The 17776-nt window shown below is 33.5% G+C and overlaps 1 protein-coding gene across 2 annotated transcripts in view; it reads left to right on the top strand.

Moving 5' to 3' along the window:
- The window catches only part of LOC102805938 (lysosomal alpha-mannosidase-like), a 159522-nt gene that overhangs the window by 95408 nt on the left and 46338 nt on the right, over nt 1-17776 (top strand). For both annotated transcript variants that reach the window (XM_085493896.1, XM_085493895.1), the window contains exons 9-10: nt 15506-15581; nt 16418-16457. In XM_085493896.1, the coding sequence (XP_085350022.1) occupies nt 15506-15581; nt 16418-16457 (116 nt within the window). The remainder of the gene's footprint in view (nt 1-15505; nt 15582-16417; nt 16458-17776) is intronic.

Raw genomic sequence — 17776 nt, 5'->3', positions numbered from 1 at the left:
TGGCTAGATAAAAGACTATGACTATTCTCTCTTTGGCTAGATAAAATACTACGACTATTCTCTCTTTGGCTAGATAAAATACTACGACTATTCTCTCTTTGGCTAGATAAAAGACTATGACTATTCTCTCCTTGGCTAGATAAAATACTATGACTATTCTCTCTTTGGTTAGATAAAATACTTCGACTATTCTCTCTTTGGCTAGATAAAATACTACGACTATTCTCTCTTTGGCTAGATAAAAGACTATGACTATTCTCTCTTTGGCTAGATAAAATACTATGACTATTCTCTCTTTGGCTAGATAAAATACTACGACTATTCTCTCTTTGGCTAGATAAAATACTACGACTATTCTCTCTTTGGCTAGATAAAATACTACGACTATTCTCTCTTTGGCTAGATAAAATACTACAACTATTCTCTCTTTGGCTAGATAAAATACTACGACTATTCTCTCTTTGGCTAGATAAAAGACTATGACTATTCTCTCTTTGGCTAGATAAAAGACTATGACTATTCTCTCTTTGGCTAGATAAAATACTATGACTATTCTCTCCTTGGCTAGATAAAATACTACGACTATTCTCTCTTTGGCTAGATAAAATACTACGACTATTCTCTCTTTGGCTAGATAAAAGACTATGACTATTCTCTCTTTGGCTAGATAAAAGACTATGACTATTCTCTCTTTGGCTAGATAAAATACTATGACTATTCTCTCTTTGGCTAGATAAAATACTACGACTATTCTCTCTTTGGCTAGATAAAAGACTATGACTATTCTCTCTTTGGCTAGATAAAATACTATGACTATTCTCTCTTTGGCTAGATAAAAGACTATGACTATTCTCTCTTTGGCTAGATAAAATACTATGACTATTCTCTCCTTGGCTAGATAAAATACTACGACTATTCTCTCTTTGGCTAGATAAAAGACTATGACTATTCTCTCCTTGGCTAGATAAAATACTACGACTATTCTCTCTTTGGCTAGATAAAAGACTATGACTATTCTCTCTTTGGCTAGATAAAATACTACGATTATTCTCTCTTTGGCTAGATAAAATACTACGACTATTCTCTCCTTGGCTAGATAAAATACTACGACTATCCTCTCTTTGGTTAGATAAAATACTATGACTATTCTCTCTTTGGCTAGATAAAATACTATGACTATTCTCTCCTTGGCTAGATAAAATACTACGACTATTCTCTCTTTGGCTAGATAAAATACTATGACTATTCTCTCCTTGGCTAGATAAAATACTACGACTATCCTCTCTTTGGTTAGATAAAATACTATGACTATTCTCTCTTTGGCTAGATAAAATACTATGACTATTCTCTCCTTGGCTAGATAAAATACTATGACTATTCTCTCTTTGGCTAGATAAAATACTACGACTATTCTCTCTTTGGCTAGATAAAAGACTATGACTATTCTCTCCTTGGCTAGATAAAATACTACGACTATTCTCTCTTTGGCTAGATAAAATACTATGACTATTCTCTCTTTGGCTAGATAAAATACTATGACTATTCTCTCCTTGGCTAGATAAAATACTACGACTATCCTCTCTTTGGTTAGATAAAATACTATGACTATTCTCTCTTTGGCTAGATAAAATACTATGACTATTCTCTCTTTGGCTAGATAAAATACTATGACTATTCTCTCCTTGGCTAGATAAAATACTACGACTATTCTCTCTTTGGCTAGATAAAAGACTATGACTATTCTCTCCTTGGCTAGATAAAATACTACGACTATTCTCTCTTTGGCTAGATAAAAGACTACGACTATTCTCTCTTTGGCTAGATAAAATACTACGACTATTCTCTCTTTGGCTAGATAAAATACTACGACTATTCTCTCCTTGGCTAGATAAAATACTACAACTATTCTCTCTTTGGCTAGATAAAATACTACGACTATTCTCTCTTTGGCTAGATAAAATACTTCGACTATTCTCTCTTTGGTTAGATAAAATACTACGACTATTCTCTCCTTGGCTAGATAAAATACTACAACTATTCTCTCTTTGGCTAGATAAAATACTACGACTATTCTCTCTTTGGCTAGATAAAATACTATGACTATTCTCTCTTTGGCTAGATAAAATACTACGACTATTCTCTCTTTGGCTAGATAAAATACTACGACTATTCTCTCTTTGGCTAGATAAAATACTATGACTATTCTCTCTTTGGCTAGATAAAATACTACGACTATTCTCTCTTTGGCTAGATAAAATACTACGACTATTCTCTCCTTGGCTAGATAAAATACTACAACTATTCTCTCTTTGGCTAGATAAAATACTACGACTATTCTCTCTTTGGCTAGATAAAATACTACGACTATTCTCTCTTTGGCTAGATAAAATACTTCGACTATTCTCTCTTTGGCTAGATAAAATACTACGACTATTCTCTCCTTGGCTAGATAAAATACTACGACTATTCTCTCTTTGGCTAGATAAAATACTACAACTATTCTCTCTTTGGCTAGATAAAAGACTACGACTATTTTCTCTTTGGCTAGATAAAATACTACGACTATTCTCTCGTTGGCTAGATAAAATACTACGACTATTCTCTCTTTGGCTAGATAAAATACTACGACTATTCTCTCGTTGGCTAGATAAAATACTACGACTATTCTCTCTTTGGCTAGATAAAATACTACGACTATTCTCTCTTTGGCTAGATAAAATACTACAACTATTCTCTCTTTGGCTAGATAAAATACTACGACTATTCTCTCTTTGGCTAGATAAAATACTACAACTATTCTCTCCTTGGCTAGATAAAAGACTATGACTATTCTCTCCTTGGCTAGATAAAATACTACGACTATTCTCTCTTTGGCTAGATAAAATACTATGACTATTCTCTTCTTGGTTAGATAAAATACTATGACTATTCTCTCTTTGGCTAGATAAAATACTACAACTATTCTCTCTTTGGCTAGATAAAATACTACAACTATTCTCTCTTTGGCTAGATAAAATACTACAACTATTCTCTCTTTGGCTAGATAAAATACTACGACTATTCTCTCTTTGGCTAGATAAAATACTACGACTATTCTCTCGTTGGCTAGATAAAATACTACGACTATTCTCTCTTTGGCTAGATAAAATACTACGACTATTCTCTCTTTGGCTAGATAAAATACTATGACTATTCTCTTCTTGGTTAGATAAAATACTATGACTATTCTCTCTTTGGCTAGATAAAATACTACAACCATTCTCTCTTTGGCTAGATAAAATACTACAACTATTCTCTCTTTGGCTAGATAAAATACTACAACTATTCTCTCTTTGGCTAGATAAAATACTACGACTATTCTCTTCTTGGTTAGATAAAATACTACGACTATTCTCTCCTTGGCTAGATAAAAGACTACGACTATTCTCCTCTTGGTTAGATAAAAGACTATGACTATTCTCTCTTTGGCTAGATAAAATACTACGACTATTCTCCTTTTGGTTAGATAAAAGACTATGACTATTCTCTCTTTGGCTAGATAAAATACTATGACTATTCTCTCTTTGGCTAGATAAAATACTACGACTATTCTCTCTTTGGCTAGATAAAATACTACGACTATTCTCTCTTTGGCTAGATAAAATACTACGACTATTCTCTCTTTGGCTAGATAAAATACTATGACTATTCTCTCCCTTGGCTAGATAAAATACTATGACTATTCTCTCTTTGGCTAGATAAAATACTACGACTATTCTCTCCCTTGGCTAGATAAAATACTATGACTATTCTCTCTTTGGCTAGATAAAATACTATGACTATTCTCTCTTTGGCTAGATAAAATACTACGACTATTCTCTCTTTGGCTAGATAAAATACTACGACTATTCTCTCTTTGGCTAGATAAAATACTATGACTATTCTCTCTTTGGCTAGATAAAATACTATGACTATTCTCTCTTTGGCTAGATAAAATACTATGACTATTCTCTCTTTGGCTAGATAAAATACTACGACTATTCTCTCTTTGGCTAGATAAAAGACTATGACTATTCTCTCCTTGGCTAGATAAAATACTATGACTATTCTCTCTTTGGCTAGATAAAATACTACGACTATTCTCTCTTTGGCTAGATAAAATACTACGACTATTCTCTCTTTGGCTAGATAAAATACTATGACTATTCTCTCTTTGGCTAGATAAAATACTACGACTATTCTCTCTTTGGCTAGATAAAATACTACGACTATTCTCTCCCTTGGCTAGATAAAATACTATGACTATTCTCTCTTTGGCTAGATAAAATACTATGACTATTCTCTCTTTGGCTAGATAAAATACTACGACTATTCTCTCTTTGGCTAGATAAAATACTACGACTATTCTCTCCCTTGGCTAGATAAAATACTATGACTATTCTCTCTTTGGCTAGATAAAATACTATGACTATTCTCTCTTTGGCTAGATAAAATACTACGACTATTCTCTCTTTGGCTAGATAAAATACTACGACTATTCTCTCTTTGGCTAGATAAAATACTATGACTATTCTCTCTTTGGCTAGATAAAATACTATGACTATTCTCTCTTTGGCTAGATAAAATACTATGACTATTCTCTCTTTGGCTAGATAAAATACTACGACTATTCTCTCTTTGGCTAGATAAAATACTACGACTATTCTCTCTTTGGCTAGATAAAATACTATGACTATTCTCTCTTTGGCTAGATAAAATACTACGACTATTCTCTCTTTGGCTAGATAAAATACTACGACTATTCTCTCTTTGGCTAGATAAAAGACTATGACTATTCTCTCCTTGGCTAGATAAAATACTATGACTATTCTCTCTTTGGCTAGATAAAATACTACGACTATTCTCTCTTTGGCTAGATAAAATACTATGACTATTCTCTTCTTGGCTAGATAAAATACTACGACTATTCTCTCTTTGGCTAGATAAAATACTACGACTATTCTCTCCTTGGCTAGATAAAAGACTACGACTATTCTCCTCTTGGTTAGATAAAATACTACGACTATTCTCCTCTTGGTTAGATAAAATACTATGACTATTCTCTCTTTGGCTAGATAAAAGACTACGACTATTCTCTTCTTGGTTAGATAAAATACTACGACTATTCTCCTCTTGGTTAGATAAAATACTATGACCATTCTCTCTTTGGCTAGATAAAATACTACGACTATTCTCTCTTTGGCTAGATAAAATACTACGACTATTCTCTCTTTGGCTAGATAAAAGACTACGACTATTCTCTTCTTGGTTAGATAAAAGACTATGACTATTCTCTCTTTGGCTAGATAAAATACTACGACTATTCTCTCCTTGGCTAGATAAAAGACTATGACTATTCTCTCTTTGGCTAGATAAAAGACTACGACTATTCTCCTCTTGGTTAGATAAAAGACTATGACTATTCTCTCTTTGGCTAGATAAAAGACTACGACTATTCTTCCCTTGGCTAGATAACAGACTACGACTATTCTCTTCTTGGTTAGATAAAATACTTCGACTATTCTCTCTTTGGCTAGATAAAATACTACAACTATTCTCTCTTTGGCTAGATAAAATACTACAACTATTCTCTCTTTGGCTAGATAAAATACAACAACTATTCTCTCTTTGGCTAGATAAAAGACTACGACTATTCTCTCTTTGGCTGGATAAAATACTACGACTATTCTCTCTTTGGCTAGATAAAAGACTACGACTATTCTCTCTTTGGCTAGATAAAAGACTACGACTATTCTCTCCTTGGCTAGATAAAAGACTACGACTATTCTCCTCTTGGTTAGATAAAAGACTATGACTATTCTCTCTTTGGCTAGATAAAAGACTACGACTATTCTCTTCTTGGTTAGATAAAATACTTCGACTATTCTCTCTTTGGCTAGATAAAATACTACGACTATTCTCTCCTTGGCTAGATAAAATACTATGACTATTCTCTCTTTGGCTAGATAAAATACTACGACTATTCTCTCCTTGGCTAGATAAAATACTATGACTATTCTCTCTTTGGCTGGATAAAATACTACGACTATTCTCTCTTTGGCTAGATAAAATACTACGACTATTCTCTCTTTGGCTAGATAAAATACTATGACTATTCTCTCTTTGGCTAGATAAAATACTACGACTATTCTCTCTTTGGCTAGATAAAATACTACGACTATTCTCTCTTTGGCTAGATAAAATACTAGGACTATTCTCTCTTTGGCTAGATAAAATACTACGACTATTCTCTCCTTGGCTAGATAAAATACTACGACTATTCTCTCTTTGGCTAGATAAAAGACTACGACTATTTTCTCTTTGTCTAGATAAAATACTACGACTATTCTCTCGTTGGCTAGATAAAATACTACGACTATTCTCTCTTTGGCTAGATAAAAGACTATGACTATTCTCTTCTTGGCTAGATAAAATACTATGACCATTCTCTCCCTTGGCTAGATAAAATACTACGACTATTCTCTCCTTGGCTAGATAAAAGACTACGACTATTCTCTCTTTGGCTAGATAAAAGACTACGACTATTCTCTCTTTGGCTAGATAAAAGACTACGACTATTCTCTCTTTGGCTAGATAAAATACTACGACTATTCTCTCTTTGGCTAGATAAAATACTTCGACTATTCTCTCTTTGGCTAGATAAAATACTATGACTATTCTCTCTTTGGCTAGATAAAAGACTATGACTATTCTCTCTTTGGCTAGATAAAATACTACGACTATTCTCTCTTTGGCTAGATAAAATACTACGACTATTCTCTCCCTTGGCTAGATAAAATACTACAACTATCCTCTCTTTGGCTAGATAAAATACTACGACTATTCTCTCCTTGGCTAGATAAAATACTACGACTATTCTCTCCTTGGCTAGATAAAATACTACGACTATTCTCTCTTTGGCTAGATAAAATACTACGACTATTCTCTCTTTGGCTAGATAAAATACTACGACTATTCTCTCTTTGGCTAGATAAAATACTATGACTATTCTCTCTTTGGCTAGATAAAAGACTATGACTATTCTCTTCTTGGCTAGATAAAATACTACGACTATTCTCTCCTTGGCTAGATAAAATACTACGACTATTCTCTCCTTGGCTAGATAAAATACTACGACTATTCTCTCCTTGGCTAGATAAAATACTACGACTATTCTCTCCTTGGCTAGATAAAATACTACGACTATTCTCTCTTTGGCTAGATAAAATACTACGACTATTCTCTCCTTGGCTAGATAAAATACTACGACTATTCTCTCTTTGGCTAGATAAAATACTACGACTATTCTCTCCTTGGCTAGATAAAATACTACGACTATTCTCTCTTTGGCTAGATAAAATACTATGACTATTCTCTCTTTGGCTAGATAAAATACTACGACTATTCTCTCCTTGGCTAGATAAAATACTACGACTATTCTCTCTTTGGCTAGATAAAATACTATGACTATTCTCTCTTTGGCTAGATAAAATACTACAACTATTCTCTCTTTGGCTAGATAAAATACTACGACTATTCTCTCTTTGGCTAGATAAAATACTACGACTATTCTCTCTTTGGCTAGATAAAATACTACGACTATTCTCTCTTTGGCTAGATAAAATACTACGACTATTCTCTCTTTGGCTAGATAAAATACTATGACTATTCTCTCTTTGGCTAGATAAAATACTACGACTATTCTCTCCTTGGCTAGATAAAATACTACGACTATTCTCTCTTTGGCTAGATAAAATACTATGACTATTCTCTCTTTGGCTAGATAAAATACTACGACTATTCTCTCCTTGGCTAGATAAAATACTACGACTATTCTCTCTTTGGCTAGATAAAATACTATGACTATTCTCTCTTTGGCTAGATAAAATACTATGACTATTCTCTCCTTGGCTAGATAAAATACTACGACTATTCTCTCTTTGGCTAGATAAAATACTACGACTATTCTCTCTTTGGCTAGATAAAATACTATGACTATTCTCTCTTTGGCTAGATAAAATACTATGACTATTCTCTCTTTGGCTAGATAAAATACTACGACTATTCTCTCCTTGGCTAGATAAAATACTATGACTATTCTCTCTTTGGCTAGATAAAATACTATGACTATTCTCTCTTTGGCTAGATAAAATACTATGACTATTCTCTCCTTGGCTAGATAAAATACTACGACTATTCTCTCTTTGGCTAGATAAAATACTACGACTATTCTCTCCTTGGCTAGATAAAATACTATGACTATTCTCTCTTTGGCTAGATAAAATACTACAACTATTCTCTCCTTGGTTAGATAAAATACTACGACTATTCTCTCTTTGGCTAGATAAAATACTACGACTATTCTCTCTTTGGCTAGATAAAATACTATGACTATTCTCTCTTTGGCTAGATAAAAGACTATGACTATTCTCTCTTTGGCTAGATAAAATACTACGACTATTCTCTCTTTGGCTAGATAAAATACTACGACTATTCTCTCCTTGGCTAGATAAAATACTATGACTATTCTCTCTTTGGCTAGATAAAATACTACGACTATTCTCTCTTTCGCTAGATAAAATACTACGACTATTCTCTCCTTGGCTAGATAAAATACTACGACTATTCTCTCTTTGGCTAGATAAAATACTACGACTATTCTCTCCTTGGCTAGATAAAATACTATGACTATTCTCTCCTTGGCTAGATAAAATACTACGACTATTCTCTCTTTGGCTAGATAAAATACTACGACTATTCTCTCCTTGGCTAGATAAAATACTATGACTATTCTCTCTTTGGCTAGATAAAATACTACAACTATTCTCTCCTTGGTTAGATAAAATACTACGACTATTCTCTCTTTGGCTAGATAAAATACTACGACTATTCTCTCCCTTGGCTAGATAAAATACTACGACTATTCTCTCTTTGGCTAGATAAAATACTATGACTATTCTCTCCTTGGTTAGATAAAATACTACAACTATTCTCTCCTTGGTTAGATAAAATACTACGACTATTCTCTCTTTGGCTAGATAAAATACTACGACTATTCTCTCCTTGGCTAGATAAAATACTATGACTAGTCTCTCCTTGGCTAGATAAAATACTACGACTATTCTCTCTTTGGCTAGATAAAATACTACGACTATTCTCTCTTTGGCTAGATAAAATACTATGACTATTCTCTCTTTGGCTAGATAAAATACTATGACTATTCTCTCCTTGGCTAGATAAAATACTACGACTATTCTCTCTTTGGCTAGATAAAAGACTACGACTATTCTCTCTTTGGCTAGATAAAATACTACAACTATTCTCTCTTTGGCTAGATAAAATACTATGACTATTCTCTCTTTGGCTAGATAAAATACTATGACTATTCTCTCTTTGGCTAGATAAAATACTACGACTATTCTCTCTTTGGCTAGATAAAATACTACAACTATTCTCTCTTTGGCTAGATAAAATACTATGACTATTCTCTCTTTGGCTAGATAAAATACTACAACTATTCTCTCTTTGGCTAGATAAAATACTACGACTATTCTCTTCTTGGCTAGATAAAATACTATGACTATTCTCTCTTTGGCTAGATAAAATACTACAACTATTCTCTCTTTGGCTAGATAAAAGACTACGACTATTCTCTCTTTGGCTAGATAAAATACTACGACTATTCTCTCCTTGGCTAGATAAAAGACTATGACTATTCTCTCTTTGGCTAGATAAAAGACTACGACTATTCTCTCTTTGGCTAGATAAAAGACTACGACTATTCTCTCTTTGGCTAGATAAAAGACTACGACTATTCTCTTCTTGGTTAGATAAAATACTTCGACTATTCTCTCTTTGGCTAGATAAAATACTACAACTATTCTCTCTTTGGCTAGATAAAATACTACAACTATTCTCTCTTTGGCTAGATAAAATACTACAACTATTCTCTCCTTGGCTAGATAAAAGACTACGACTATTCTCTCTTTGGCTAGATAAAAGACTACGACTATTCTCTCTTTGGCTAGATAAAAGACTACGACTATTCTCTCTTTGGCTAGATAAAATACTTCGACTATTCTCTCTTTGGCTAGATAAAATACTACAACTATTCTCTCTTTGGCTAGATAAAATACTACAACTATTCTCTCCTTGGCTAGATAAAAGACTACGACTATTCTCTCTTTGGCTGGATAAAATACTACGACTATTCTCTCTTTGGCTAGATAAAATACTATGACTATTCTCTCTTTGGCTAGATAAAATACTATGACTATTCTCTCTTTGGCTAGATAAAATACTACAACTATTCTCTCTTTGGCTAGATAAAATACTATGACTATTCTCTCTTTGGCTAGATAAAATACTATGACTATTCTCTCTTTGGCTAGATAAAATACTACAACTATTCTCTCTTTGGCTAGATAAAAGACTATGACTATTCTCTCTTTGGCTAGATAAAATACTACAACTATTCTCTCTTTGGCTAGATAAAATACTACAACTATTCTCTCTTTGGCTAGATAAAATACTACAACTATTCTCTCTTTGGCTAGATAAAATACTATGACTATTCTCTCTTTGGCTAGATAAAAGACTACGACTATTCTCTCTTTGGCTAGATAAAATACTACGACTATTCTCTCTTTGGCTAGATAAAATACTATGACTATTCTCTCTTTGGCTAGATAAAAGACTACGACTATTCTCTCTTTGGCTGGATAAAATACTACGACTATTCTCTCTTTGGCTGGATAAAATACTACGACTATTCTCTCTTTGGCTGGATAAAATACTACGACTATTCTCTCTTTGGCTAGATAAAATACTATGACTATTCTCTCTTTGGCTAGATAAAAGACTACGACTATTCTCTCTTTGGCTGGATAAAATACTATGACTATTCTCTCTTTGGCTAGATAAAATACTACGACTATTCTCTCTTTGGCTGGATAAAATACTACGACTATTCTCTCTTTGGCTAGATAAAATACTACGACTATTCTCTCTTTGGCTGGATAAAATACTACGACTATTCTCTCTTTGGCTAGATAAAAGACTACGACTATTCTCTCTTTGGCTAGATAAAAGACTACGACTATTCTCTCCTTGGCTAGATAAAAGACTACGACTATTCTCCTCTTGGTTAGATAAAAGACTATGACTATTCTCTCTTTGGCTAGATAAAATACTACAACTATTCTCTCTTTGGCTAGATAAAAGACTACGACTATTCTCTCTTTGGCTAGATAAAATACTATGACTATTCTCTCTTTGGCTAGATAAAATACTACGACTATTCTCCTCTTGGTTAGATAAAATACTATGACTATTCTCTCTTTGGCTAGATAAAATACTACGACTATTCTCTCCTTGGCTAGATAAAATACTACGACTATTCTCTCCTTGGCTAGATAAAATACTATGACTATTCTCTCTTTGGCTAGATAAAATACTACGACTATTCTCTCTTTGGCTAGATAAAATACTATGACTATTCTCTCTTTGGTTAGATAAAATACTACGACTATTCTCTCTTTGGCTAGATAAAATACTACGACTATTCTCTCCCTTGGCTAGATAAAATACTTCGACTATTCTCTCTTTGGCTAGATAAAATACTACGACTATTCTCTCCTTGGCTAGATAAAATACTACGACTATTCTCTCTTTGGCTAGATCAAATACTACAACTATCCTCTCTTTGGCTAGATAAAATACTACGACTATTCTCTCTTTGGCTAGATAAAATACTACGACTATTCTCTCTTTGGCTAGATAAAATACTATGACTATTCTCTCTTTGGCTAGATAAAATACTACGACTATTCTCTCTTTGGCTAGATAAAATACTATGACTATTCTCTCTTTGGCTAGATAAAATACTATGACTATTCTCTCTTTGGTTAGATAAAATACTATGACTATTCTCTCTTTGGTTAGATAAAATACTATGACTATCCTCTCTTTGGCTAGATAAAATACTACGACTATTCTCTCCCTTGGCTAGATAAAATACTACGACTATTCTCTCTTTGGCTAGATAAAATACTATGACTATTCTCTCTTTGGCTGGATAAAATACTATGACTATTCTCTCTTTGGCTAGATAAAATACTACAACTATTCTCTCTTTGGCTAGATAAAATACTACGACTATTCTCTCCTTGGCTAGATAAAATACTACGACTATTCTCTCCTTGGCTAGATAAAATACTACGACCATTCTCTCTTTGGCTAGATAAAATACTACGACTATTCTCTCTTTGGCTAGATAAAATACTACGACTATTCTCTCCCTTGGCTAGATAAAATACTACGACTATTCTCTCTTTGGCTAGATAAAATACTATGACTATTCTCTTCTTGGCTAGATAAAATACTACAACTATTCTCTCTTTGGCTAGATAAAATACTACGACTATTCTCTCCCTTGGCTAGATAAAATACTATGACTATTCTCTCTTTGGCTAGATAAAATACTATGACTATTCTCTCTTTGGCTAGATAAAATACTACAACTATTCTCTCTTTGGCTAGATAAAATACTACAACTATTCTCTCCTTGGCTAGATAAAATACTACGACTATTCTCTCTTTGGCTAGATAAAATACTATGACTATTCTCTTCTTGGCTAGATAAAATACTACAACTATTCTCTCTTTGGCTAGATAAAATACTACGACTATTCTCTCCCTTGGCTAGATAAAATACTACGACTATTCTCTCCTTGGCTAGATAAAATACTATGACTATTCTCTCTTTGGCTAGATAAAATACTACAACTATTCTCTCTTTGGCTAGATAAAATACTACAACTATTCTCTCTTTGGCTAGATAAAAGACTACGACTATTCTCTCCTTGGCTAGATAAAATACTACGACTATTCTCTCTTTGGCTAGATAAAATACTACGACTATTCTCTCTTTGGCTAGATAAAATACTACGACTATTCTCTCTTTGGCTAGATAAAATACTACGACTATTCTCTCTTTGGCTAGATAAAATACTACGACTATTCTCTCCTTGGCTAGATAAAATACTATGACTATTCTCTCTTTGGCTAGATAAAATACTACGACTATTCTCTCTTTGGCTAGATAAAATACTACGACTATTCTCTCCTTGGCTAGATAAAATACTATGACTATTCTCTCTTTGGCTAGATAAAATACTACGACTATTCTCTCTTTGGCTAGATAAAATACTACGACTATTCTCTCCTTGGCTAGATAAAATACTATGACTATTCTCTCTTTGGCTAGATAAAATACTACAACTATTCTCTCTTTGGCTAGATAAAATACTACGACTATTCTCTCCCTTGGCTAGATAAAATACTACGACTATTCTCTCCTTGGCTAGATAAAATACTATGACTATTCTCTCTTTGGCTAGATAAAATACTACAACTATTCTCTCTTTGGCTAGATAAAATACTACAACTATTCTCTCTTTGGCTAGATAAAATACTACAACTATTCTCTCTTTGGCTAGATAAAATACTACGACTATTCTCTCTTTGGCTAGATAAAATACTACAACTATTCTCTCCTTGGCTAGATAAAATACTATGACTATTCTCTCTTTGGCTAGATAAAATACTACAACTATTCTCTCTTTGGCTAGATAAAATACTACGACTATTCTCTCCCTTGGCTAGATAAAATACTACGACTATTCTCTCCTTGGCTAGATAAAATACTATGACTATTCTCTCTTTGGCTAGATAAAATACTACAACTATTCTCTCTTTGGCTAGATAAAATACTACAACTATTCTCTCTTTGGCTAGATAAAATACTACGACTATTCTCTCCCTTGGCTAGATAAAATACTACGACTATTCTCTCCTTGGCTAGATAAAATACTATGACTATTCTCTCTTTGGCTAGATAAAATACTACAACTATTCTCTCTTTGGCTAGATAAAATACTACAACTATTCTCTCTTTGGCTAGATAAAATACTATGACTATTCTCTCTTTGGCTAGATAAAATACTACAACTATTCTCTCTTTGGCTAGATAAAATACTACGACTATTCTCTCCCTTGGCTAGATAAAATACTACGACTATTCTCTCTTTGGCTAGATAAAATACTATGACTATTCTCTCCTTGGCTAGATAAAAGACTACGACTATTCTCTCTTTGGCTAGATAAAATACTACGACTATTCTCTCCCTTGGCTAGATAAAATACTACGACTATTCTCTCTTTGGCTAGATAAAATACTACGACTATTCTCTCTTTGGCTAGATAAAATACTATGACTATTCTCTCTTTGGCTAGATAAAATACTACGACTATTCTCTCTTTGGCTAGATAAAAGACTACGACCATTCTCTCTTTGGCTAGATAAAATACTTCGACTATTCTCTCTTTGGCTAGATAAAATACTATGACTATTCTCTCCTTGGCTAGATAAAATACTACGACTATTCTCTCGTTGGCTAGATAAAATACTACGACTATTCTCTCTTTGGCTAGATAAAATACTACGACTATTCTCTCCTTGGCTAGATAAAATACTACGACTATTCTCTCTTTGGCTAGATAAAATACTACGACTATTCTCTCTTTGGCTAGATAAAATACTACGACTATTCTCTCTTTGGCTAGATAAAATACTACGACTATTCTCTCCCTTGGCTAGATAAAATACTACGACTATTCTCTCCTTGGCTAGATAAAATACTATGACTATTCTCTCTTTGGCTAGATAAAATACTACGACTATTCTCTCCCTTGGCTAGATAAAATACTACAACTATTCTCTCTTTGGCTAGATAAAAGACTATGACTATTCTCTCTTTGGCTAGATAAAAGACTATGACTATTCTCTCCTTGGCTAGATAAAATACTTCGACTATTCTCTTCTTGGCTAGATAAAATACTATGACTATTCTCTCTTTGGCTAGATAAAATACTATGACTATTCTCTCTTTGGCTAGATAAGACTACGACTATTCTCTCCTTGGCTAGATAAAATACTACGACTGTTCTCTTCTTGCCTAGATAAAATACTATGACTATTCTCTCTTTGGCTAGATAAAAGACTACGACTATTCTCTCCTTGGCTAGATAAAATACTATGACTATTCTCTCTTTGGCTAGATAAAATACTACGACTATTCTCTTCTTGGCTAGATAAAATACTATGACTATTCTCCCCTTGGCTAGATAAAAGACTACGACTATTCTCTCTTTGGCTAGATAAAATACTACGACTATTCTCTCCTTGGCTAGATAAAAGACTACGACTATTCTCTCTTTGGCTAGATAAAATACTATGACTATTCTCCCCTTGGCTAGATAAAAGACTGCAATTAAAAAAAACAAAGACTGCAACTAAAGAAAAGACTCCAACTAAAAGCATTATATAATAGTAGAATTATCATCGCAGAAATTGCATGATCCATAATTCTGACATTCTAATCTATTGTCCTACCGGTACTACACGTACATGTGTTTTTTTTTGCAGGTTTGTAAACAGTTAGAGGTATTGGCATGGCCATTCCGATTTCATCTGAAAACTGATGCAGAATCTGTTACATTGAGTAAGTTTTTTCATTCTAATTTCATGTGAATATATCATTTTAACGTTCTGTTTTTTACTTACCTTTTTACCTTAACCTTTTATTACTTTCAGCCAAAAATGAATTAGTGATTTTATTACGGTGTAATAAAACTGTATTATTATTATTATCATGTAAATGTGAATACATAAAGTGAGAAGAGAAATAGACGATGTTAGATAACAAGTAAATGTGTTCACATGGAATATGTCAAGTGAGAAGAGAAATAGACGATGTTAGATAACAAGTAAATGTGTTCACATGGAATACGTCAAGTGAGAAAAGAAATAGACTATGTTAGATAACAAGTAAATGTGTTCACATGGAATACTCAAGTGAGAAGAGAAATAGACGATGTTAGATAACAAGTAAATGTGTTCACATGGAATACGTCAAGTGAGAAGAGAAATAGACGATGTTAGATAACAAGTAAATGTGTTCACATGGAATATGTCAAGTGAGAAGAGAAATAGACGATGTTAGATAACAAGTAAATGTGTTCACATGGAATACGTCAAGTGAGAAAAGAAATAGACTATGTTAGATAACAAGTAAATGTGTTCACATGGAATACTCAAGTGAGAAGAGAAATAGACGATGTTAGATAACAAGTAAATGTGTTCACATGGAATACGTCAAGTGAGAAGAGAAATAGACGATGTTAGATAACAAGTAAATGTGTTCACACGGAATACGTCAAGTAAGAAGAGAAATAGATGATGTTTGATAACAAGTGAATGTGTTCACATGGAATAAGTCAAGTGAGAAAAGAAATTATAGTATTTAATTTATTGTAAATATAATCAATATATTTTCAGAGAAAGCACTGGCTGTTGCTCAACATCATGATGCCGTTAGGTAAGTTGTGATTTTGTGAAACATGGTGTAAAATGTGTATATTAAAACCACCCAAGGTACAACTTGAAAAACTATTTTAATCATTTCATTTAACAGATAACAGTTATTTGTTACATCAATCATAAAGACTTGATCACAAGAATAATAAAAGCAACTAAATTAAATAATCTCTATTACAGATTTGAGATACAAACTCATTGGATACAAAAAAAAAACAGCTTTGCAGTATCATGGAAACTAGCCTGTGTATTAAAACACTTGCAGGCAGTGTACAATTGTCAATTGGATATTAGGTCTTCAGCATACACCATGTACATGTATGCTGTATTAGGTCTTCAGCATACACCATGTACATGTATGCTGTATTAGGTCTTAAGCATACACCATGTACATGTATGCTGTATTAGGTCTTCAGCATACACCATGTACATGTATGCTGTATTAGGTCTTCAGCATGCACCATGTACATGTATGCTGTATTAGGTCTTCAGCATGCACCATGTACATGTATGCTGTATTAGGTCTTCAGCATGCACCATGTACATGTATGCTGTATTAGGTCTTCAGCATGCACCATGTACATGTATGCTGTATTAGGTCTTCAGCATGCACCATGTACATGTATGCTGTATTAGGTCTTCAGCATGCACCATGTACATGTATGCTGTATTAGGTCTTCAGCATGCACCATGTACATGTATGCTGTATTAGGTCTTCAGCATGCACCATGTACATGTATGCTGTATTAGGTCTTCAGCATGCACCATGTACATGTATGCTGTATTAGGTCTTTAGCATGCACCATGTACATGTATGCTGTATTAGTTCTTCAGCATGCACCATGTACATGTATGCTGTATTAGGTCTTCAGCATGCACCATGTACATGTATGCTGTATTAGGTCTTCAGCATGCACCATGTACATGTATGCTGTATTAGGTCTTCAGCATGCACCATGTACATGTATGCTGTATTAGGTCTTCGGCATGCACCATGTACATGTATGCTGTATTAGGTCTTAAGCATACACCATGTACATGTATGCTGTATTAGGTCTTCAGCATGCACCATGTACATGTATGCTGTATTAGGTCTTCAGCATGCACCATGTACATGTATGCTGTATTAGGTCTTCAGCATGCACCATGTACATGTATGCTGTATTAGGTCTTCAGCATGCACCATGTACATGTATGCTGTATTAGGTCTTCAGCATGCACCATGTACATGTATGCTGTATTAGGTCTTCAGCATGCACCATGTACATGTATGCTGTATTAGGTCTTCAGCATACACCATGTACATGTATGCTGTATTAG

Source organism: Saccoglossus kowalevskii, chromosome 19 (assembly GCF_978046115.1).
Source record: "Saccoglossus kowalevskii chromosome 19, keSacKowa6.1, whole genome shotgun sequence".
Taxonomy (NCBI): domain Eukaryota; kingdom Metazoa; phylum Hemichordata; class Enteropneusta; family Harrimaniidae; genus Saccoglossus; species Saccoglossus kowalevskii.
The sequence above is the reverse complement of the archived record's forward strand: the minus strand, read 5'-3'. Positions and strand labels throughout refer to the sequence as shown.